At 43.0% G+C, this 26,435-nt stretch overlaps 1 protein-coding gene across 15 annotated transcripts in view; it reads right to left on the bottom strand.

Annotated features, from left to right (window-relative positions):
• The window catches only part of LOC133049209 (ATP-binding cassette sub-family C member 4-like), a 152,604-nt gene extending 128,727 nt beyond the window's left edge, over window positions 1-23,877 (bottom strand). For 11 of the 15 annotated variants that reach the window (XR_009691243.1, XM_061133162.1, XM_061133165.1 and 8 more), the window contains exons 1-5: window positions 23,381-23,877; window positions 19,737-19,847; window positions 18,907-19,027; window positions 4,773-4,997; window positions 655-744 (exon numbers count right to left, since the gene is read on the bottom strand). Coding sequence is in view for 13 of the 15 variants with exons in the window: in XM_061133162.1 (XP_060989145.1) it covers window positions 655-744; window positions 4,773-4,997; window positions 18,907-19,027; window positions 19,737-19,847; window positions 23,381-23,454 (621 nt within the window). In the remaining 2 variants the exon portion in view is untranslated. The remainder of the gene's footprint in view (window positions 1-654; window positions 745-4,772; window positions 4,998-18,906; window positions 19,028-19,736; window positions 19,848-23,380) is intronic. The other 4 variants (XM_061133160.1, XM_061133163.1, XM_061133172.1 and 1 more) reach the window with 2 other exon arrangements.
• Between the last annotated feature and the right edge of the window lie 2,558 nt (window positions 23,878-26,435).

The raw sequence follows: 26,435 nt of genomic DNA, 5'->3' as shown, positions 1-26,435 counted from the left end.
GCTTCCACAGGGCAAAAACTAAGCTTTGCTCATCCCTGAAAGTGAGCAGGGACCTCATTTCACGTTTGATGAATGAATACCTGGAAGAGAAGTATCTAGTGCAACACAGATCTGACCAACAGCTACAATGCCCTGGGTAATGTGATCTATGCATAAGGTCAGTGGAAAAAAGACTGTGGAAGGGACAGTAGAGAGGAGATTGTGTCTTCCTGGGGACCACACACTTGGCATTATTCTTCACAGGCTCCCTATGCAGCAGGCACTGAACAGGGTGCAGGGGAAAGAACAATTCCTTCCATCAGGCCTTCATCATCCAGAGGAGGAGGAAGACAGTTCAGTAACACCCACACCACATGCCAAGAAGCGTCACTCCAGGAGGACCCCTAGGGACCCTAACCAAGCTGGGCAAGAACACTGCTGTCTGTTTATTATTAGAAAAACAAAAACTGCATTTACAGAACAACACATATAATTACATTTAAGTTGCGCACAGAGAAATGAAAGTTGGATAAATTCAACCTTTGTCTTACATCCTCAATGGAATCCTGGCCAACACCAAACCCTGGCCCGTGGCATCCCAATAAGCTGAACCCAATAAGCTGAACCCAGTGAGAAGGAAGGGATGTGGAAGAGGATCCCTCGGGGGCAGCTTACCTGGTCAAACCTGCTCACATCGTTGGACAGCAGGTTGACTATCTGGCCTGTGGTGGTCTTCCCCATGGCTGAGCTACTCAGGCGAAGGGCCTGAAATAAGAGAGGGAGACAAAGATCTGCATTCCTAAGGTGATACCAAGTCATCTTAGAACATAACACAATGGAGCATGTGTTCTGGGGTCCTGAGTGGTGTCAGCAGGAGCAGGATGACCCCTGACAGTGGGGCTCTAGGGACCCTTGTTCACCCTCTAACTCCTCAGTGTGGTGGCAGCCCAGCCCGCAAGGATGGCAAAGGGAGGAGCAGGAGGTAGAAGCAAAATCCCCACCCAGTTTCAGTGAACTTGGACCTGTCTGAAGGGTAAAGGGTGTAGGTTAACACTTAAGAGAAAACTAAGTAATTTTGAGCCAAATTAGATGAGAGCGGAGAGGCTGATTTAAGGAAGGAAATTTGGAGACTTGGACTGTAGATCTGGACTCAATCATTAATTCTGTGGGTGACAATATTTAAACACCTCAGGCTTAGTTTGTTCATTCTGAAATGAGCAAGTATAATGTTCAAAACACTGTTCCTGTGAGGAAACTGTGTTCTTAATGCCAGTCTGCTGACTTACAAAAACCACAACCCATGTAGCACGATCCCTTTATTTAGAAAGAAAAATGCCCTAGAGATCTAAGAAAACTGAAGAGACACCAGGAGCTGCTTCAGTAGACCACCAACCGGAGCCACTGATCCAGACACAATGTCATACTTTATAAAAATGTTTCATTTACTCCTCAAGTTAAAGAAGAAAACCAATGATCAAGTGAGAATGTCTAGTGATATAACCACAATAGAAGAGAATATGGAAGTTCCTCAAAAATTAAACATGAAATTATCATACAATACAGAAATTATACTACTAAGGATATACTCAAGAAAAAGTAAAAACGCAAACTTGAACAGACAATTTGTACACTCATATTCAGAGCAGCTATATTCACAATAGCTAAAAGGTGGAAACTGTTCATTAACAGATGAGAGAATACACAGAATGTTGTATATACCTATAATGTAATATCATTCTGTCTTAAAAAGGAATTAAATTCTGACACCTGCTACAACATGGATGAACCTTGCAGATATTGTGCTACAGGACATAAGCCACACACACACAAAATGACAAACACTGTATGATTCCACTTAACAGAGGTACCTAAAACAGTCAAATTCACAGAGAGAAGAAGAACGGTGCTGGGTAAGGGGACAGGGGTTGGGGAGTTAGTGTTTAATGGGTGCAGAGGTTCAGTTTGGGAAAAACAAAAAGTTTCAGAGATGAAATATGGTGATAGCCACAAACAATGTGAATGTACCTAATGTCACTAAATGCTGCATTGACAAGGAGTGAAAATGGGATACTATGCAGTGTATATTTCCCCACAATAAAAAAAAAAAAAAAGATCAATGATCAAAAGCCAAGAGTAACTTTACCAAATTTGTGGCAATATATTAATAAATAAATGACAAGTCATTTTTATTTATGATACCTCCCACAGGATCATTCAAAATTCAGCTGAAAAGAGCATGAAAATGCTGAATGGGCCATGTTAGGAGTGGCAGATGTGCAGCCTTAGAGATCCCCCGGAGACCTGCCCCAGCCTGGAACCCATGGGGTAGACAAACTACAGCTACAAGCTTAGCAGCCACTCCATTTCTAACACTCGACCTGGTTTCTTCCCAAGACCAAGAATCAGGAGGTGGGGCCCAAGATGAACCACAAATGTTCAGAGGGGCCTTTCAGAGGTGCTCTGTAGCACCAGATTTTGCACCCTAAGCAATCAGTCCACCTGTAACCTGAAAAGAAGTGTCTTGTTTCTGCAACAGCAGGACTCTAGATGCAAGGCTGTGCACAAGGAAATTTGTCTTCCCCATGTTTCTGGAATTTCAGATTATGTCAATGGTGTAATCCCCACAATTTCTGACTTCACATAGGAACCATCTTTTGGGTATAATTAAGCCAGCAAATGAACATCTCAGGAGATGGTTACATTCACATAACCCAACGTGCCAAGTCAGATCACACTTCCAAAAGGCAAGATTTCAAAGTGTTAGAGGGAAGAGGAAGAAAAACAGGTGGACAATGACTCACCTGTGCAGCAAAGAGTGAATTTTGACTAAACCATCACCTCACACCTAACTTAAAGTTTTCACAAAGCAGTCCTGGTAAAATTTCATAATTATTATGACAGTTACAGAGAAGGAAACATTTCTCCAAAGAAGACATACAGATGGCTAACAAACAAATGAAAGATGCTCAACATCACTCATTATCAGAGAAATGCAAATCAAAACCACAATGAGGTACCATTACACGCCAGTCAGGATGGCTGCTATCCAAAAGTCTACAAGCAATAAATGCTGGAGAGGGTGTGGAGAAAAGGGAACCCTCTTACACTGCTGGTGGGAATGCAAACTAGTACAGCCGCTATGGAAAACAGTGTGGAGATTTCTTAAAAAACTGGAATTAGAACTACCATATGACCCAGCAATCCCACCTCTGGGCATACACACTGAGGAAACCAGATCTGAAAGAGACACGTGCACCCCAATGTTCATCACAGCACTATTTATAATAGCCAGGACATGGAAGCAACCTAGATGCCCATCAGCAGACAAATGGATAAGGAAGCTATGGTACATATACACCATGGAATATTACTCAGCCATTAAAAAGAATTCATTTGAACCAGTCCTAATGAGATGGATGAAGCTGGAGCCCATTATACAGAGTGAAGTAAGCCAGAAAGATAAAGAACATTACAGCATACTAACACATATATATGGAATTTAGAAAGGTGATAACGATAACCCTATATGCAAAACAGAAAAAGAGACACAGAAATACAGAACAGACTTTTGAACTTTGTGGGAGAATGTGAGGGTGGGATATTTCAAAAGAACAGCATGTATACTATCTCTGGTGAAACAGATCACCAGCCCAGGTGGGATGCATGAGACAAGTGCTCCAACCTGGTGCACTGGGAAGACCCAGAGGAATTGGGTGGAGAGGGAGGTGGGAGGGGGGATCGGGATTGGGAATACATGTAAATCCATGGCTGATTCATATCAATGTATGACAAAACCCACTGGAAAAAAAAAAAAAAAAAAGTACAAAAAAATAAAAAATAAAAAAATAAACAGAACCCTTCAGTTCTTGACACTTATATATCTGTGGCAATACCTTTGTAAAGATACCTGAAATCTTTATTCCTTTTGTACTAGTTTAGACCAGGGTAAACTGTGAAATAATTTCATGGCATTCCTCAATACAAAATCGCTGAACACATTAAATCAGTTCTATTTAAAAGTGCTATGATGCATACTAAAGATAAAAGGAAATATTGTATTAAAGTAGCTTAAATGAAGAGCAACAAATTCTCTCTGGAATGAATGAAACAGTGTAAAGTTTCAAGTTTTATCTCAAAAATGCTACTATTTTCTTAAATATCATTAACAACAATCATATCCATAGAATATAGTGAGTGAGTCTATATTTGGCATGAATTCTCTTTATATTTTCTCTAATTAACATAACTATATTGAATATAATTAGATGGGTCTTTAAAAATTATAATCATTCCCTTTCTCAAATACATTCTCTGCTTCTAGATATAGTTTTATAGATCCAATCTCCTAAGTTCCCTTTTAAATAAATATCTGATGTAAATTAAGGTTTTAATGAACAACAACAAAAAATTTCTATAAACAGCACATTGGGATTTAGGCATGAAGACACTGAAAATCAGCTTGATACTTTTGATGCTTATTTTTAAATATTAATCTAATATTTTAAAAATATAATTAATATTAATTTAATACTACAAATTTAGTGGGTATTATGCAACAGTCTATGGCTAAAAGTTATCAAGGGCAGCCCTCAGGTGATCTCAAAAGAAAATTTTTCATTATTTATTGGTAAAGTTCGCTTCAACAACAACAAACTTGGCTTGATGCAAATAGCAAGCTTCTCTAGGAAGGTGTAAATGATCCCAGTTATGTAATTTTTAGTTTACAGAGACCTTTCCCTAAGTGTCCCTGAGGATTCAGGGGAGGTAACACTGTGGTACTGAGTGACACTCACCTTGCGGTAGATCATATGGCACACGGCTACTCTCAGCCTCATCCCCACACGCTGAATGTGATAGAAGTACAAGTGGTGCAGAACGGCCCACACAAGCACGCAGGCGCTGAGCGCTGCCGCGTAGCCGTAGGCTTCCTGCAAAGCGGCAGAATCGGTGGGATGGTAGTTTTCAACATAACTAATCATTTTCCCCAAAAATATAGGTTGAACTACTCTGGTGCCTTCCTAAAAGAAAAGAAAAAAGTCTTAAATAGAAATGTCAGTTTTTCTTAATACAGGATTTACTTTTAGCATCAGCATGTTAAAAATACATTTTGACAAAATGCTACATTCATGGCTAATTTAAAAGAAAAACATGCAGATCCACTATCTCCTATAAGAAAGCAGGCAACAGTTTTAAACTTACAGCAAAGATAGTAAGTAAAGCCTTACTACCTTATGCCTAATACACTGTGGATACTCAGTATAAATATCACAACCAGTGCTTTAGAAGTCATTTGGCACAATACAAGTGAGCCTTAAGATGAATAAGGAAAAAGGTGGCAGAAGAAGAGGAAGAAATCTGCTTCTGTATGAATTAACCTGCTGGCAGCCTACCCCTGTCCCTGGACTCTCAATGTCCCAGCCCAACAGAAAGTCAACCTGGTTCACATATGGGAGACACACTTTCATCACCTTCTTCATGAATCTTTATGAACTGAGATCCTGGCACAAACACCTACTCTTTTCCATCCCAAACTCCACATGTCTGTAGGTCAAGAGAAAGGAAACCAGCATCGGTTGGAGTACCACAAAGAAGCCAGGCTTGGCAGCTCTGCAGGCTCTCAGCTCCCAGGAGCACTGCCTCACTATGTCTCTACCCTCTAGAAGTTGGAATGTTCCTTGGAGTGAAAAATTAAACATGGTGGAGGCCAAGCTAAAAAAACATGTCTTCTGTGGTTCTCCATCCACCATCCACTGCACTTGGTAGTTTAGAAGAAATGTTCTAAATCATCTCTTCCCTAAGGCTAAACCAATTGACACAAGGTGCACTGAGGCTTCCACCCTGAGTCAGACTTAGGGAAGGCAAGTTTCTTTCCCAAAGAAAAAGGCAAAGAAACAGCAACACCTACCTACACTTCCAAACAGCCACTCCACCCCACAACCTACTTCCTCTCTCTAGTCACCCCTTGAAGGTCTCCTTTTCCCCAGGTTCCCTTCCTTCAACATCAAGGAAAACCACTCAATGAATCCAAGTCACCTAAAGTAAACATCTCCACCCTCAACATCATTTCCTCCAAAGGCTTCATAAAACACAAAATGTTAAAAGTTTGAAAGTCTTTCAGGAACAGGGCCTTTTCTTTTTGGCAATCCCGCCTTACTAACACAGACAGGATAGCCAACTGACAGGTTTGCTTTGATAGCTCTCTTCTATCTGTCTGAAGCTGAGGAACCCACATACAAGAGGAAGGGAAGAAGAATCCCTAACACCAAACAACAAAAACACTAAGCATTTTCTTAGCCAACTAGTGCCTGATCAGGATATTTATCAACAGATGTCCCCATCCCTCTTATGGGTGTCTCATTAAACCTCAGCATTCCTGTCTTGTTCTACACAGATGCACACATGCATGCACACACACACATGTTCACAGGCTGCACCAACTGCCTCTCCTTCCATGAAGTCAGGGGAATTTTCATCTACTATAGAGGATAAAGGGAACACTATTTAGCTGAAGAAGTAAGATGATCAGACCTGAGTAAAATGAGTTCTGATACATTTCCACCGTGTCCTGTCATCCATTCCAAGTGGCATAGAGAGATCATGGAAGAGTCCTCCATACAGTGGACTGTCAACCACACTGTTTATAGTTTCCTGAGATGGAAATGTGGAAGCCCACACAGAGAAGCAAGAACATGAAACTGTACATACGGGCAGTCCCAGCCCAGGTGCCGCCAAGGGCAGTCCAGTGCTGGAGCCACAAACCACCAGAAGCCCAGCAGTAATATCTGCCATCCAAAACTTTCCTGAAACTTATGATTCTCTGTGGGAATCACTGTTACCTGTTACTCGGGTCTCCACTTGAGCCTAACATCCTTATAATTACAGAAGAAATAAGAGTAATGTCACACACCAAAGAGAATACGGATAATGCAACGAATCCATCAAAAAAGAGTGCAAATAAAGGCAGATTACTACTGCCTAAACATATCTGGATTTGTTTGCTGAGAAACAGTATTTAATAACCCATTTGAGGGACTTCTCTGGTGGTCCAGTGGCTAAGACTCCACACTCCCAATGCAGGGGACCTAGGTGAGGTCCCTGGATGGGGAACTAGATCCCATATGCTGCAATTAAGACTCAGCACAGCCAAATAAATAAATATTAAAAAAAAAAATTTAGCAAACAGCCTCATTAAGGTATAATGTTACTTTATAGCCCATACTTTCCACTCATCTGTCAAGTCTTTTATTTTTTTTTTCTTGATAATGATTTTTCTTTATTTGGAATAGAAAATTTCAAAAAGATAATAAAGGTTGTCAATCATGACCTGTTTCTTTGATCTGATGCAATCTGGGAGGAGAATCATTTGTTATTTTTAAGCACTGTTTTAGGACTTCCTCCCATGGCTCAGTGGTAAAGAATCCAACTGCAATGCAGGAGACACAGGAGATGCAGATTTGACCCCTGAGTTGGGAAGATCCACTAAAGGAGGAAATGGCAACCCACTCCAGTATTCTAGCCAGGAAAATCCCATGGATAGAGGAGCATGGTGGGCTACTGTCCATGGGGTCACAGAGAATCAGACACAATGAATGAATCAGCACACATACATGACTTTGCCTGCAGCAAGGAGAAGTAATGGCAATTTAGAAGTGATGAAAAGTATAAGGAAAGAAATGTATAAGGAATTTCCATTCTGGCATAAGTCGCAACTATTGAAAATAGAAAATTGACATTATACTACATACTGAAAAATATGGAAGTATCACTATGAACAAAGCTAGTGGAGGTGATGGAATTCCAGTTGAGCTATTTCAAATCCTAAAAGTTGATGCTGTGAAAGTGCTGCACTCAACATGCCAGCAAATTTGGAAAACTCAACAGTGGCCACAGGACTGGAAAAGATCAGTTTTCATTCCAATCCCAAAGAAAGGCGATGTCAAAGAATGCTCAAACTACCACACAATTGCACTCATCTCACACGCTAGTAAAGTAATGCTCAAAATTCTCCAAGCCAGGTATCAACAGCACATGAACCATGAACTTCTAGATGTCCAAGCTAGATTTAGAAAAGGTAAAGGAACCAGAGATCAAATTGCAACACCCATTGGATCATCAAAAAAACAAGAGAGTTCCAGAAAAACATCTACTTCTGCTTTATCAACTGTGCCAAAGCCTTTGACTGTGTGGACCACAACAAAATCTGGAAAATTCTTCAAAAGATGGGAATATCAGACCACCTGACCTGCCTCTTGAGAAATCTGTACGCAGATCAGGAAGCAACAGTTAGAACTGGACATGGAACAACAGACTGGTTCCAAATAGGGAAAGGAGTATGTCAAGACTGTATATTGTCACCCTGCTTATTTAACTTATACGCAGAGTACATCATGAGAAATGCTGGGCTGAATGAAGCGCAAACTAGAATCAAGATCGCCAGGAGAAATATCAATAACCTCAGATATGCAGATGACACCACCCTTATGGCAGAAAGCGAATAACTAAAAAGCCTCTTGATGAAAGTGAAAGAGGAGAGTAAAAAAGTTGGCTTAAAGCTCAACATTCAGAAAACCAAGATCATGGCATCTGGTCCTATCACTTCATGGCAAATAGATGGGGAAAAGTGGAAATAGTGAGAGACTTTATTTTCTCGGGCTCCAAAGTCACTGCAGATGGTGACTGCAGTCATGAAATTAAAAGATGCTTGCTCCTTGGAAGAAAAGCTATGACCAACCTAGACAGCATACTAAAAGCAGAGATATTACTTTGCCAACAAAGGTGTGAGCTATGGTTTTTCTAGTAGTCATTTATGGATGTGAGAGTTGGACTATAAAGAAAGCTGAACGCTGAAGATTTGATGCTTTTGAACTGTGGTGTTGGAGAAGACTCTTGAGATTCCCTTGGAATGCAAATAGATGCAACCAAGTGATCCTAAAGGAAATCAGTCCTGAACATTCACTGGAAGGACTGATGCTGAAGCTGAAACTCCAATACTTTGGCTACCTGATGCAAAGAATTGACTCACTGGAAAAGAACCTGCTGCTGGGAAAGATTGAAGGCAGGAGGAGAAGGGGACGACAGAGGGTGAGATGGTTGGATGGCATCACTGACTCAATGGACATGAGTTTGAGTTGTCCAGGGGTTGGTGATGAACAGGGAGGCCTGGCGTGCTGCAGTCCATGGGGTTGCAAAGAGTTGGACATGACTCAGTGACTTAATGGAAATGACTGAAAAATAACAGCAAGTAAAAAACCATTTTCTAGTTAATTCTCTCAAAAAACTAGAAAGCAAAATAGTGAATAGCACAAAATTGTGAAAACAAAACCTACCCCAAAGTACATACAGAGAATAAGAATACACATATTAAATATGATTCTTCAAAGCTTCCAGAACACATAGGGCAGAAGTGACTGAGGCCATCAAAGGTAGACTGAGTAAATCCATCATCTCCACACACAAGGAAAGGTTAGAGATGAAGAGTCATTTAACAGGACAGCTGGCAGCAGCATTTGTAATCTATGAGTGTTTCCATTTCTGATGTTTGGTAAAAATGGCTGAGGCAAACCAGGCAAAAGATTTTCCAGCTGCCAGAAGATTAACTCCTGCATATGCTTGATGCTCTGTTCCGAGTATTAACTCCAAATGAAACACTGGTATGAATCCCAAGGAAAAGTCCAATTTCAAAAGACTCTGCTTGTCTTGGAGAGTCTCTCAGAGAGGCAAGGAGTGGCTGTGGCTCACCCTGGGGACACAGACACTGGTGGCAGCCATTCCCGGGAGCTGCCCCTACACGTGTACACTGGTGCGGGCAGACACCACCAAGGAATTCTCTCATCTGTACATTCCCAATTCTCACCATCAACTAATAAGAAATAAAACAACTGAGAAAATGTTCATTATCAACCATGAAATTACCCATATAAAACTTTTTGGATAAGCAGGAACAAGGTCAAACATTGTCCCCTTAAACCCTTCCTCTTTGATATCAATCTATGACCACATGTATATTCTTTACACAAACCAATAGAGAACATAGTTCTTATCCTTTGACAAGAATTCTTCACAATTCAAATTATAAATGACCTTTAAAAGAGCCTATTTTAGCATCTGTTATTCAGGATTCTCTGAGAGTCTGAGTCTCTGAGGCAGAATTTTTTTTATTTTGGCCATACAATGTGGCATGCAAAATTTTAGTTTCCTGACCAGGGGTCAAAAACCTTGGCATATGCATTGGGGGCTGGGAGTCTTAACCACTGGACTACCAGAGAAGCTCGAGGTAGACATTTCTTAATAGAGTCCTTGGCATTTAGCCTCCTGAAAGCACCTGGGATTGGGTTCCACCTCTTTCTTCTTAGGGTAACCTCTTACATGGCTAGGTTAGATGCTAGAACTTCCACAATAGGTAGAATTTCATCTTCACATTAATGTACAGAAAATATTTCTTACCCAACTTCCCCACAAAAAAGGCTATCAAAGAAAAATGCTTGAGTGAAACATATAAGCAGAAAAGTGTGAGCTTGCAGGAAAAAAATGAATAGGCAGTTATTCTTTAGAACTGGGGAAAAGGTGACAAAATGTAGAGTTGAGAAAAATCCAGAGATAAGGAGGAAAGCAGTTAATCTGGGGAAATCATAACCATCAAGATTTGAGATATTCTAGCCTTCACTCATCTTTTACACAGTGGTCTTCATCCTGACTGCTCCTTAGCATCACCTGGAAGGGGATAAATGTACTATGACACCCGAGGCCCACTGTCACTGCAGATGTGACTGGAGTTCCAACTGCAGTGATTTTGGGCTCCAAAAATCACAACAGATGGTGACTGCAGTCATGAAATTAAAAGACGCTTGCTCCTTGGAAGAAAAGGTATGACCAACCTTGACAGCATATTAAAAAGCAGAGATGTTACTTTGCCAACAAAGGTCCATCTAGTCAGAGCTATGATTTTTCCAGTAGTCATGTATGGATGTGACAGCTGGACGATAAAGAAAGCTGAGCATCAAAGAATTGATGCTTTTGAACTGTGGTATTGGAGAGGACTCTTGAGAGTCCCTTGGACTGCAAGGAGATCCAACCAGTCAATCCTAAAGGAAATCAGTCCTGAATATTCATTGGAAAGACTGATGCTGAAGCTGAAACCCCAATACTTTGGTTACCTGATGCAAAGAACTGACTCATTGGAAAAGACTCTGATGCTGGGAAATATTGAAGGCAGTAGGAGAAGAGGGTGACAGTGGATAAGATTGTTGGATGGCATCTCCAACTCACTGGACATGAGTTTGAGCAAGCTCTCTGAGTTGGTGATGGACAGGGAAGCCTGGCATCCTGCAGTCTATGGGGTTGCAAAGAGTCAGACACAACTGAACAACTGAACTTGACTGGACACCTTGAGGCCCAGCCTCCAGAAACTGGTTAGGTTCAACTGTTTAGGATGTAGAAGTTTCCTCCCCCTGTAGATTCTGGATGCAGAAACTAGCCCCATATAAGCATCTGCTAACCTCAACTCTTGCACTGTCTTGGCATCTGAGCCTGGAATGGCTACAGACCTGCTCTGAAGGAGTTACAAGGATCACAAAGTTGTAACCAGAGTTGCATGACACATTACATGCTTCTAGAAAAATCCTTATAAATCCAAATCCAGAGATTACAGTGACAAAATAAGAAATTTTCATTTTGCACAGTAGGAAAAATAAAATGTTCAGAAAAGACTATATTTTAAAAATATTAATAAAAAGATTAATCAAAGTTAGCCTGGAAAGTTACCTCTAAAAGAAGAAGCTACCTCTAAAAGAAGAATGAAAGTTACCTCTAAAAGGAGAAGGAGAGTTAAAATTGAGCTAACCTTGTTTGAAAATAGCCTTTTCTAGATCTTGGAATCATGAAAATACTATACAGAATTATAATTATAAAGCAATTTTTTAAAAAGCAATTCTAAAATTTCAAAGTAAAATTAAGCAAAAGTACCTAAATATGTACCCTTCCTTTTGGTTGACAGAGCCATACAAAAAAGAACTATCAAAAGTGGTTTTAAACAAAATTATGTGAAAACACATCCTCTGTGTGATACACCCACCTAAAGACAGTATGAACTACAAAAAAATTTTTTTTAATTGTTTTCAGAAGTCACATTATAGGTAAAACAAATGAATAATTATGTTGATATCATTGAGAATTTGGCTTAGACATGGGACAAAGAATACATGATGGGAGAAAAGAGATACAGATGTAAGAACAATAAGATAAAGTAAAAACGCTAGTGACCTGCATCTGACTTGGATTGGAAATACCCATGTAAACATATTTATTTACCTTAAAAAAATGTATTCTTAACTTTGTCTAATGAAAAAGCCAAGAAACAATAACCAAGCATAATAAGCACGTCTAGTACCTAGACTATAGTATTTAAATACCATTTCACACTAAAAGAAAACGGCTGCTTGGAGAAATGGATGATTCCAGGGCTGGAGCAAATGCTATACAAAAGGAGCTAGAAACATCTTGTCACACCAGAAACCAAAAAGAAAACAAAACAAAAAAATTAGCAAAGACTTCTAGAGTATGTGCAAAAGACTTAGGACCCAACCTGAATAGACTCCCACTGCCCAAAGATGGCCAAGGTTGGCACAAGCATAACAAATGAAATGGACTGAAGCAGATCAGAAACACTTAAATCCATGAGCTCAAACTGACATTCACAAAACCAAACCAAACAACAATAAAAATTCACTAGCCCCAGAGGAGAACCAACGCATCATTTTGAAAATAGGTTTTAAAAGTGAAAAAATTAATTTCCCCTACTCTTCCTATAAATAGTATATATAGCTCAGGGTTAACCAAAGAGCTTAGAACATCCTCATTTTGCAACGCTTAATGAATTAATAGACCTTGAGCAAGGATCATGAATAGCTCCTAATATCACACACACACAAAAACAATGTTATGTATCTCATAAGGAAGGTATACAACTCTACCTCCTACACAGATGAAAGGGGTGGAAGAAATCCAAATGAGTTACCTCAAAGTTCTAGACCTAAACACCAACCTAAGGTGCCAGAGGAACATGTTAATTGACACAGGGGGAGAAGCAATCAGTCAAATCCAGGCTGTGGGAATCTCTACAGGACAAACAACCTAGAGGCACAGGGTGGAGGGGAACAGAAAAGCAATCTGTATAACCTATGTCAGCCCAATGTACCTTATTTAATACTGCTTCCAACAGCAAGGGGCGGGGGGGAAGACAACTATTAGTCCTGGCTAGATATTGATGATATTAAAGTTAGTATTTATGTATAATAATAATAATGTTTATGTTAATATGTTTAGTGGGGAGGGAGATTTTGCATCTTTTAAAGATACATACCAAAATATTTATGGATAAAAATGGTACGATGTTTTGGAATTGCTTTAAAATAATCTTGGACATGGATAGCAAGTAGGGGTTCAGATGAATCAAGACTACTCATTATGGCAATTATTGAAGCTGACTTAAGATTACATTTCCCTGTACCCTTCTGAGTTCTTAACTGATTATTATTGTTTAGTCACTAAGTTGTGTCTGACTCTCTGCAATCCCATGGTCTGTAGCCCGCCAGGCTCCTCTGTCCATGGGATTTCCCAGGCAAGAATACTGAAGTGGGTTGTCACTTCCTCCTCCAGGGGATCTTCCCAACTCAGGGATTGAACTCTCGTCTCCAGCATTGGTAGATGAGTTCTTTACCACTGAACCACGAGGGAAGTCCAGATAAATGACAAAATAACAAGAGAAAATAAAACAGAAGTTCATTAACATGTATATTTCTGTATACATGGGAAATATTAAGATGAACTAAGTAACTCCCTGAGATGGCCCAAGCCACCACCTTAAATGCCATCTCTAGCTAAAGACAAAAGAAAAGGTGAGGAAGCACCTATGAGAGTATAACAGGAAAAGCAGCTTAAACTAGGGTAGGGTTGGGTTTGTTATGCAGATTTCATTCTTCTTGAAGACTGTCCTTCAACAGGATTCTGCTGTGATTTAGACCCATCCTTCTCTTTCTGGTACAGAGAGAGAGTGAAAAGTGAAGTGAAAGTCGCTCAGTCATGTCTGATTCTTTGCAATCCCATAGACTATACAGTCCATGGAATTCTCCAGGAGAGAATACTGGAGTGGGTAGCCTTTCCCTTCTCCAGGTGATCTACCCAATAGAGAGGAAGACACCCTTACAAATGGAGATTTTCTTTATCAATGTAAATGTCCCTCACAGAAGAGTAACTTCTACTCTGTCTTCAGAGTTTCTCCTGTGTCTATTTCTCAAAAAAAGAATCAACTCACAACAATCTTTCTGCCAGAGAGCCCTATTCTGCTGTGACACATTGTGTTACCCTTCAATTTCTACTTTTATATTTTTTAAATGTTCTTAAAAATCTACAGGAAACAAAAACAAAACAAAACTCTATAGGAAGCAGTTGACAGAGGAGCTGAGAGCTGCTGTTAGGAAAACACCTCTTGACTCTGAGCCTCAGTGGAGGCTGTGGGAGGAGAGGAAGCCTCAGGACATGATGCAGAGAACACTGGTCTAGGAATCAGAACACTCTGTGCTTCAGAAACCAGGTGGCTGCCTGAAAGTCACATGACTCCAGGCCTCTCTTATGCCCTCCTACACCTCCAGGTCCTTGTCTATGGAAATACCCGCCTTGCCTCCCTCAGAGGAATCCTGAAACAACTAAATGAGCTACAACATCTCAAAGTGATCTGAAATAATTTCATCATTTTTAATAACAGAAGTGGCAGAGACTTTATTCATAATGGCAGAGGCTGGTTTCACAAAAGGCTTAGAAAACTTATTGCTGCTTACAGGTGATCATAGTAGAACAAGAACTCTTGAGAAAAATCATGTGTAAAATCCAAATTTTCTAGACTGCAATTAAAGTTTCACTTCTAAGCAGATTGCTAAAATTTTTCACCATTATAAATGCAGTCTTTTAAAAAAGAGTCACCTACCTCCCTGACTACTTAAAGAAAATGGATTGAGGGGGGTGAAGTGAACAAGTCAAATAGGTGAGGAAACTTAAAAGGTACAAACACCAAATTATAAAATAAATAAAAGGGGGTTGGGAGCAAAAGATAAATAAATAAAATAAAATAAATTGCAGGATTGTAATATACAACATAGGAAATATACTCAATAATATTGGAATAACTTTGTATGGTGACAGTTGGTAACTAAAATTACTGTGTACTGTATCAAATATTAAATCTCTAGTGATATATACCAGAAACTAAAAAACATTATAATCCAATCATACTTCAATTTTCAAAACTCTTTTAATTTGCAATAAAAACTTACATATGCTTAGAAAATGAAAAGAAAATAGATTGAAAAGCATCACCCTCATTTATAACTCAAAGTCATCACTGTGTATATTACTAACAAGTAATGGCTAATGCTAAGCTCTCAGGAACCAGCAGGGCACACACAGCAGGTCTGCTCTGCAGATCCCTGTCTGCTTGGCTCAACGCCCCCTCCTGCTCTCCCTTGCCATGTGGTCCTCAGTGGTTGCTCTCAGCCCACAGTATCTTTGCCACCAGCAGACACTCCTTAGTCTCCTGGGTTGAGCAAAGTGAGCGACACATGGAAGAAAGGGTTGGGAAATAAAGGCAAAGCCCACTCAGCTCCTGGGGAACCAGCCCTGAGTCGAGGCACAGAGCCCACTGTGGGATGCAGTAGATTCTGTTTCCTTCCTGCCCATCAGCTGAGCTCCAGAGTGAAGGTTTACACACACATGTGCTTCCCACGACCTCCACCTGGACCAGAGGCCACCAGCAAAAGTGGCCTCAGACAAAGGCCAAGTGACTGGACAGGATCAGGCAAATTCTTAGGGTCCTGGGAAGAGGACATAATTCCTGGCCACTCCTCCCCCCTCAGGGGAAGGGACTGGGTGAACCCACTCTGGCTCTCTGAGGTCACCCCACTTACATACAAGCAGGTGGAGACCTCACCTCTCAGAGAGAAGCCCTGATGACCTGGGCGGTGGTCTCTGTGTCTCTGATCCAGGCAGAGACTTCAGGCTCCTCCTCTCTACCCTGAGGGCACTAGACAGGCAGAGACCTGTCCTCCCCACCTGTGGTCCCCGTGGAGGTACACACAGGGTCCAGGGGTGCTGGGAACTCTCTGGTTGTTCTGTTCTAAATAGGGGTGACCTCCAAGGGCTCCACAGACTTGTACTTGTTTTTCTGAGCAGTAGAGATACTCCTCACTTCTTATAGGACAGACATTTTCATATCTCAAAATCCTAAAACCCTAAAAGCCTCACCCTGGACTGGTGTCACCCTGCTTTATCCCAAAGGTGCTGCCAGGAGTACCTGGGAGGCCCTGCTGGTGCTGTGGGTGGTAAGACCACACTGCCTGGGATGATGGATGATTCATGGGGTGTTCTGTGCAGCCAAAAAATTGAAAGAGGGCTGGAGGTCACCAAGGAAACATGATTGTGTTTTAGAGAACTATGAGCTGAGTTTAGATCTTCCACTGTCTAACATACAAAGACCAACAAGCAGTAGAGATAAATCACAACATGGGAAGTTGCTTCATAAAATCTATTATTTAACTAACTACTACTGCTACTAGTACTGGCAGTACTACTACACAGATGAGCCCCTACATTCAAGGTCCTCTACTCCCCACTTCTCCACCATGACCACCCGACAACCAAGCTCCTAAAAGAGGGGTCAGGGCTTTACCAGTTGCACCTTGTGCAGTCCCCAGGGACCTTCCTTGACCCTTCAAGTGGCTCAGATGGTAAAGAATCTGTCTGCAATGTAGGAGATCTGGGGCTGATCCCTGGGTCAGGAAGATCCCCTGGAGAAGGAAATGGCAACCCACTACAGTATCCTTGCCTGGAGAATTCCACGGGCAGAGGAGCCTGGCGGGCTACAGTCCATGGGGTAATAAAGAGACAGACCAACTGAGCAACTAACACTTTCACTTTCAGCAGGATATAGTCCAGGGGCTGGACAACTTTGAAATCAACACACCCAGCACCACAGTGGGGCAGATCCCTCTCAGGAAGAACCCCAGATCCTGCAGCCTCGGTGTCCATGTCTGCTTCTCTCATGAGCTGCCAGAGCCATGATCCAAAGCTCATATTAGGATGGGATCCATCCAAGTCTTAGTGACCCCACCCAAGGAGCCAATAACCAAGAATAACAAAAAAACCCAGAAGCTCAGTTCAAACACAGCCACATGGGCTCTGCTTTGAGACCCACTTGCCTTCAAGCTTCTTTAGCATCTGGTACTAAAGAGAAAATAGAGGGCCAGAGACAGCAGAGAAAGACCTGCTCAAGAATATGATCCAACATTAAACCCAGAGACCTCTCATCCAACCAGGCACCTGGGATGAGCCACAGGCAGACACTGAGGCCCCAGGGTTTCCTGATAAGCAGAATTCATGAGAACTCCACTGTGTGAGGTCAGGAAATCCTGCACAAACAGGCCACACAGGCTTGCCACCTGTGTATTTCAAACAGACTTACTGTGACTATGTGGAAATACCATGACTGGGACAGCTACACCTGGGACAAAGAAGGGCTAGGACAGCCTGAAGGGTTCCTGCTCCCTCTCCCACCCCCTGCCCTTCACAAGGCACTAAGGTACCTAGGTGGTCAGTGCCCTCTCTAAGGTGGCATTCTGTCCCATATGCCTGTCCCACCCTCTGGCACAATGGCCAATCCACTTTTATCATCAAAGAGAACTCCATCTCCCAAAACCATCCAATCACCTTGGAGCTGACAGATTCTCTGTCAGTCCAGTTATGTGGGTCAAACTTCACCTACCCAGCTGCTCACTGCCTGCAGTGCCCTTCAGTACAACACAGCCTTTAAACAAGAGCCACGCCACCCACCTGTAAACAACCTGACCCATTCTCAACATACTGATGACACCTCACCACCTTCTCCACCTAAAACACCCCTTTCACAGCAACTGCATCTTCCATCCCTCCTGCTCTCACACACTCACAGCCCGCCCGTGTCCCTAAGGCAGCACTGAGGGACCACGGAGAGCACGAGCCACCCAGGGGGGTCTGCAGCAGACCTCCAGCAGGCTCAGCCAGAACAGGGGGCTGTCGGCACTGTGTCCCCATGGGGACTGTCCTCTGGGGGATCTTGGCCCAGGATCTTCAGGGTCACGGAGGTCACTGACCTCACGGCTTTCTGTCTCTGGTTTGCCCTGCACATCCCCTCCTACACCCTCTGCCAATGCCAGCTACCAAGACTCAACCAGAAATCAACCCCACAGCCAGGACAGAAACCAGCATGGAGGGTGCAGAGAATTCAAGGTGAAGCTGGAGCTCCTCCCCTCGGGGGCTTTGGCTCACAGTGCCAGCCCACGGGGAAGGGGGCGGCCTGGGGAAAGGTGTGCTCTTAGGAGTTCTGGGCAGCTGTTCTGGGTTCTGTTCTGCTGGAAGAGGAGAGGTGATGGTATCTTCCTAGAAAAGCATTTATCAGATGTGACCTGGTCAACGTAACAATTTTTACCTTGTTAAATTATAACAAGAGAGCCATAAAATGTATATTACTCTGGGCTCAGGTCCAAATTACCTCCCTCTAAATCACAGGGCCCATATTGCCTGAGGCTGCTGGACTCTTCTTTTGGTCAAAGATCAGTCAGCATTTATACTGAGCACCAGGAACTTTCTAACATAATATAAACTGCCTTTTATTTCAAAGTCATCCTTCCACAACACTGTTTTCATCAGTTAAAAGAAAAATAGTAACCCCTGGAGGTCCAGCCCTTGTCCATTCCAGAGGTAAATACAACCTCTGAGCGCTATCATGTTTCCTAGAAGGTTTATCCTCAGACCTTAGACTATTGGCCTCTCTCCCTACCTGTCCTGTCCATCACATAACTCAGATACATACATCAAAAAGCAATGCACAGTATGAAACTCTTTTACCTCAAGAAATGTAAACAATCCCCAAATTAAATAAGATTTCCAGTAACACTTTATGATTGCTTTCATTAAGGAAGCCTCCTGTGCGTCTTTCTGGGCTCTCTCAACTTCCTGATCCCAGTACCTGTGATGAGAAACAGAGCACAGTGAAGAACAGCGTGTCCACCACAGGGAAAATGGGAAGGGGAGCAGAGTGAAAGATAATCCTTCACTAACAAAGGTTCATCTAGTCAAGGCTATGGTTTTTCCAGTAGTCATGTATGGATGTGAGAGTTGGACTATAAAGAATGCTGAGCGCTGAAGAATGGATGCTTTTGAACTGTGGTGTTGGCTTGAGAGTCCCTTGGACTGCAAGGAAATCCAACCGGTCCATCCTAAAGGAGATCAGTCCTGAGTGTTCATTGGAAGGACTGATGTCGAAACTGAAACTCCATACTTTGGCCACCTGATGCAAAGAGCTGACTCATTTGAAAAGACCCTGATGCTGGGAAAGATTGAAGGCGGGAGGAGAAGGGGACGACAGAGGATGAGATGGTTGGATGGCATCACCGATTCAATGGATATGAGTTTGGGTAAACTCCGGGAGTTGGTGATGGACAGGGAGGCCTGGCATGGTGGAGTCCATTGGGGTCACAAAGAGTCGGACACGACTGAGTGACTGAACTGAACTGAACAGAACTAAACCTGGGGTCAGCCTGAGGTGGATGAGCATGAAGTATCAGGGAAGGAGGCTCAGAAGAACCCAGAGGAAGGCAAAACCCCCCTCCCCCACACCTTTAGCCCCACGTGGAAATTCTTACTCTCCCTCCCGTCTCCCTGCTGCCTGTGCTCACCCTTGCAGCTCTTCTCCAAGGCGCTGGGAGCGATCTTCCGGAAGCACCGAGTACATGTCATCTGGTTCTAATTTCCGTTTGTGACCAATTTTAAACAAGGGGTTTAGCCACCTGTTAAACATTAAAAGGAGAGTGACATGTATCCAAATTACACATCTCTAATTGGAATCTTACATTCATGGATGTTGTTTTAAAAAAGTCTACATTTTAAATATATAAAGATATGGTGGAAATTAGACATGTGCTTACAAACACACACACGCATTCTAGGTACAGGAAAGTTATGCTGGCTTATACATGATATAACTTAATTAAAGAAGCCTCTGTAAATCCATGGCTGATTCATATCAATGTATGACAAAACCCACTGGAAAAAAAAATAATAATAATAATAAAAATTAAAAAAAAAAAAAAATAAAAAAAAAAAAAAAAAAAAGAAGCCTCTTTGTGGCCTACTGATCATACATGGTACATCCACTTTAATTATTAAGGAAATAAAACATTTAGAAATGAAAATAAATTAACAGTGGTTCAGGCATGCAGAAGAGAGCTGAAAGGCCATTGTGGGTATGGCTGCAGATGTGTTCCTGTATTACTGGGGACTTAAATCTTCTGAACTGTATCAGATTCAAGGATAGCTAGTTGATGCTAGTGGAGACTGGGATTGACATATATAAACTGCCATATTCATGTCCAACTCTTTGCAACCCCATGAACTGTAACCCGCTAAGCTCCTCTGTCCATGGGATTCTCCAGGCAAGAATATCAAAGTGGGTTGCTATTTCCTTCTCCAGGATCTTCCCAACCCAGGGATCTAACCCAGGTCCCTGCATTGCAGCTGGATTCTCTACTGCCTGAGTCTCCAAGGAAGCATATATAAAATAGATATGTAGTAAGAACCTACCGTATAGCAGAGGGGACTCTACTCAATCCTCTGTAATAGCCTTTACCTTTTTCTTTCTTAAAGAAAAGAATCTTTTTTTTTAAAGTGGATATATGTATAATTGATTCACTTTGCTGTATCACTAAAACTAACACAACATTGTAAACCAACTATACTCCAACAAGAAAAAATTTGTTTTTAATAGACAGGCCACTTGGCTAAATACTCAGGTCAAAATGGCCTGTCTGAACAAATTTGTGACAGTTTCAAAAGAAGGATTCCCAGCTTCCCTGAGCTTCTAAGGCCATTAGAACCCCTACAGTTGCTGTCTTTCTCTTGCTCATTGGTCCATGATTCCTCAATTGTCTCATCAGTTTTACCTCTTGGAGAACCAACACAGTCAACCTGCAGATGGTCTTTACTCTGGGATATGGGCAACTGGGACTCTAGCCTGGTGACAATCAGATTTGTTCTGGTTGAATCAGGAACAATTCTGCTTCTCTAACCCAACATATGACAACACCCATGCTCAGCAGGAAGTGGTATCAGACCAACCTTCACCCTTTCAGAGTCCCTCAGGAATAAGGAGCTGTAAAAAGGAAAGGCTGTTACCCCAGAATTATGTCCCTGCCCCTCCCTCGAATGGAAACCAGCTGCTCTTATCTGAGTTTCAAGCTTAATCATAAAAGGGAAGAGAAAAATAAGAACTGATTAGAACTAGGGAGGACCCAAATGGCAGACCTAACCTCCAGTAGACACAGAGCCTCATTATGCATTCACTGCTTCTCCATTCTTTCATTACTGAGAAAACCTTGTGTTTTATCAATCTCACCATCGGTTTACTTATTGGTTGTGGGAATCTGAGTGGAAAAAGAACCTCCCCCGTCTTGATAAGGGGTTTCAACCTGGGCTAGAACCCTGGCACAAGTCCAGGCAACCAGTTCCATGATAAGCACAGCAGTTACATACACAAGAAACGTAGACTCCAGAACCAAACTGCCTGGCTTGAGATCCCACTCCACCACTTACTAGCTGTGTGATGGTAGGCAACTTACTCAATCTCTATGCTTCAGTGTCCTTAGGTGTGAAACAAGAGGCTCTTTCCTCCCCAGCAGGAAAACTGGAAATGGGTGCCAACCAAAAGCAAAGTCTTCACCTTCCTTTTCTATCCACATACATTTTCAAAATCAACAAACAGAATGTGATTTGAGAGTTTCTTACCCTACCTGAAGTTAAGGAGACGTTTGTCTGTTTTGCTATTATTTATGGTAACCACACACATATTCTGGAAAAGGAAATGGCAACCTACTCCAGTATTCTTGCCTAGAGAATCCCATGGACAGAGAAGCCTGGTGGGCTGCTGTCCATAGTGTTGCACAGTCAGACACGACTGAAGCGACTTAGCAGAAGCAGAAGCATACACATATTCCTTCTTCTAGGAGCCTCTTTCCTTAAGGGCCATCAAATAGCCAAGAGATGTAGCCACATACACTGAACACACCACCATCAAAACAAGCATAGGAGCTGCCATCCCCCTGGGGATCCCCTGCTGCTGCTGCTGCTGCTGCTAAGGTGCTTCAGTCGTGTCTGACTCTGTGCGACCCCAGAGACGGCAGCCTGCCAGGTTCCCCTGTCCCTGGGATTCTCCAGGCAAGAACACTGGAGTGGCTTGCCATTTCCTTCTCTAATGCAGGAAAGTGGAAAGTGAAAGTGAAGTCGTGTCCGACTCTTAGCGACCCCATGGACTGCCGCCCACCAGGCTCCTCCGTCCATGGGATTCTCCAGGCAACAGTGGGGATCCCCTAGACTGTCCCATAAAAGAAGTATCAGCGTTTGTGGGAAAGATGAATGGGTTAGGGTCGAGAAACAAAAGACCTAATAATCACCCAAGTGTGATTAAATCCAGAGGTTCAGGCTTGCCTTTCTGCAGCCCCAACTATTAGATGAAGACTTCATTTAAGAGCTTCAGCTCTCTGTAGCACTTTTCATCTATGTGTTTCCTCCCAGCTCAGGGATCCTTCAGTGGTTTCAGGACCATAGGACTCCTGGACAGGACCATCTACATCAAGACCATGCACTGCTTCTCTGAGCTAGAGATCTGGATAAGACCCCACAGGTTTCAGGGACTCCATCCCAAGGGTTTGGTCCTCAAAGGTGGAAGTGGAGATATTTGCAATAGGGAAAGGGCCTATGGTCAAATAGACAGTCTGCTCCTGGCTGTGTGTCCCAGGAAAAAGCAAAAGGTGTTCCAAAATGGTTTTCCCATTCATTTCATAGAAAACAATTGTCTTTTGTACTCACATGAAATTGACCACAACTAGGTACCAGGACAAACAGTCAACCACACAGGGAGGGAGGCAAGGATAGAAAGAAAGACATGGTCATGACTGGGGGAGAGAGGGATCCCAGGGAGAGAGGAAGCCCAGGGCATTTGGAACTCCGATGTTCACTTAAGGAACATTGGGAAAGGTGGGGACATTACTGGAAGATAGCAAAGGTGCAGGGCACTGATTAGATAAAGTTGTTCATAAGCTGCTTGTTTGGAGTGAAAGTTGCAGCTTATTTCATAACTGACTGTGAACTGCTGAGCAGCTCTGAGGCAGCTGGATAAGGTGGACACCAGGTCCCTGGGTCCTCCTCCCAGCCCTAATGCCACCGGCTCCAGGCGCGCACCCTCTCCTTGTCCCTTGGTCCCCAACAGAAGCCAGCAGTGTCAGGCAGGTGCCTGCAGCGATTGTCACAGCTCAGATGGGTCACTCACCAGACAAACAGGCGTGAGCAGAAGTTCGCCTTCTGCAGTGGATTCGTCTTCACCTCTGGGGACACGGGCAGCATCTTGCTGGCCAAGGCGGACACAGACCCGGGTCGCCCTGCTTAGGTGGCGGTGGGGCTCCTGCTGCTCCTGGAGGCGCCTGCGGGGTTGCTGGAGAGTGGCTGCCCCACAGGTCCACTGGGCCGGAGCCTGAGAACACCTGCTTCTGAGAGTGGAGCGCCCTTTGTGTGCCAGGTCCCGCCTCACAGGACTGAGAAGCCTCCAGGGTCCACCTTTGAGGCACCCGCTCTGTGCAGGTCTGCCACAGGCATAGGATGGATGCAGCGTGCCACGTGTGGGGCTGCTGGACCAAGACACACCCAAGTAGACACTTCCAGAAGCCCCACGCAGGTGGGAGGCAAAAGCTACCAGATCTTTGATAAAGGCAGGCAGGCTGACTGCGCTGCACAACCAGTCCAGCTCCCTAGATTACACCTGGCTGCAAACTCTGCGGAAGTTCCTGCCCTTCCAGGCACTCACCCAGAAGGTGGAGAAGGGAGGCTCAGGCCCCGCCCATCTCTGCTGCTCACAGGCTCCCCATGCGCTGCAGAGGAAACCAGGAGAAAGCTGGCAGAAGGAGATAGCAGCCCACCCTCTGGGCATGCTGCCTTCCTCAGGACCTGCCAGGAGCCAGCACACGAGATCCCACCCATGACAAGGTCATGAGGAGAAGACCTGACAAGCAAGGCAGATCAGGACTTCAGGGATTTCGAAAAGCTGCACCGGCGCTCACCTTAAAGATGATCTCTGTCTTTCTGACGCTTGCTATATTAGACTGCTCCCTAATTTCTGTGACACAGGTAGATGGCTTTCCCCAATCTCTCTCCAAATAGAATCAACTTAGAACTTTAATCATTATGTCCCCCGGATGGTGGTATCCTATAAGATTATCCAGGATGAAAGGAGTGTTTCAGTTTAGACCCCTTTGCTGGCATTCTAGCCTGCTTGGCAAATGCGTACTAATGCACATGACTGCTCACAACACCTTAATTATAAACAGCATAAAGAACCTGATCACATAAAGGCCCTAATAGGCACAGAGCCCTCTGGGAGGTGAGGAAGCCCTATTAGAGAACATAAAAATATTATTCTAAAAGTGGTTATAGTTAAAGATTTAGAAAAATAAGAGTTTAGAATTGTTAATTTTAACCAGGAATGCTAAACAGGGGCTGCCTCACCAGAGCTGCAGAGTCTTTGTGTGGTAAACCTTTCAGATAAATTTAACTGATAACTTCTGCAAAAGAACTGACCTTTGTGTTCATTAAAGAATAGATTACGGAAAATAGCTTTGCATTCACGTAGGTCAAAAAATTCACGTAGGTCAAAAAATTCACGTATGGTCAGAAGATAATGTACAAGACTCTCACAAAGAAGTATGCAGAAAAACCCTAGTTTCGTGAAGGATAAGCCGATGTAATACTAAACTACCTTCCACTTAAAAATGTACTAACTTAGAATATAAAAGCTACGGTAAAAAAATAAAGATTTGCCAGACTCTGCTGCGCACCCCCTGTCTGGTCACTCTTTCTCTCTCTCTCTCTCTCTCTCTCTGTCCCTCACAGACTTGGCCCTATCAAGGCTGGTCTCACGTGTCTTCTCTCGCCGACACCGTTCATCCTGAGGGTACCCCCTGGATCCTGCCGAGGCTGGACCCCGGCAAGGACCAAACAAGGGCACTGCGGGAAGGTCTCCGACTGGATTGAAGCAGGACCCCTGAGGGACCTTCCTGAGATAGACCCCACCCCCACCGCATGCCCTCTGCCTGTCTCTTGCTTGTAGAAAAGCTTCAGTCTCCCAGGCCTCCTCTGAGTCACAAAAGGCTGGCTTAAGGACAATTGGAAGGAAGTGAACATGTAATAACAAAAAAAAAACTTTATCAATAGATTGGCCATACAGTAGTTACAGAATCTTTATAACAGGGTCTGGTGCACATTCCTGAGTTGTTTTGCAGATGCTAAAAAGTCCACCAGGTGAAAGAAGTTAACTGCATGATGACCATGATAAACTGGAACCTAGTGATTTCTGTGATAACCCCTGTTACATTACCCTGCTCCTCAACATCAATTGGAATAGTACATGAGCTAATCAAGTACCCTGGACTCTCTCCCTCAGCTTGCCTTTAAAATCCTCCCGTGAAACCCACTGGGGAATTCCAGCCTTCTGAGCATGAACATCCTGTACTCCTTGCTTGACCCTTGCAATGAACCTTTCTCTGCTCAGAACTCCAACTTTTCAGTTTGTTTTACCTCAATGTACATTGGGCACAAGACCTTGGTTTGGCCAATACAAACCAGGCACCAAACATTTGATGATGGCCAACAACAGGGTTTAGCACAGATTATGGTTATAGAGCTGCAGGATTTAGAGAAATAAATATAACAGAAGATTAGAAAACTTCAAATGATTTCGAAAGATGAATTCATGCTGTCATTAGAGATCTCCACAACACGTGAGATGTCTTACATCTCACAGATTACATTGTGGGGGGACTCCTGGAAGCTTTTTGCTGCCCTCTTACAAGGGGAATTTGGGACAGAGAGATTGCCTTATGATTTCTTTCATCATGAGCTCAGGGTCTGCCTAGCAGAGTAACAGTGGCATATGTTACAGAATACAGGTTATGTGCATTTGTGGGGAACTTACTTCACTTTTAACCCAAACAATGCCCTATTGAAGGAGGTGTTATCTCTGTTTTACAGATGAGAAAAATGAGACTCAAAAGACAGCACTTCTCCAAGGTCTTCGAATCAGTAAATGATGAATCTTGATTTGGATTCAAGTCCAAGTCCAGCATGACTGTCTCACTGGTGGATGGTCAGTATATGAAAAGTGCCAAGAATATGCTATCTGAATGAATCAATGACTGTAGGACTGAAAACAAAACCTTGGGCCCTCATTCATAAGCGGTAAGTTACTTGTGTGGTCATCTTACCAGATCGGAGGCTTTTGTTCCCTTTCATTCAAAATGAAGAAAGATCAAAGTTTGTGGGGCTTATAACAAGAT

Source organism: Dama dama, chromosome 30 (genome assembly GCF_033118175.1).
Source record: "Dama dama isolate Ldn47 chromosome 30, ASM3311817v1, whole genome shotgun sequence".
Taxonomy (NCBI): domain Eukaryota; kingdom Metazoa; phylum Chordata; class Mammalia; order Artiodactyla; family Cervidae; genus Dama; species Dama dama.
The sequence above is the reverse complement of the archived record's forward strand: the minus strand, read 5'-3'. Positions and strand labels throughout refer to the sequence as shown.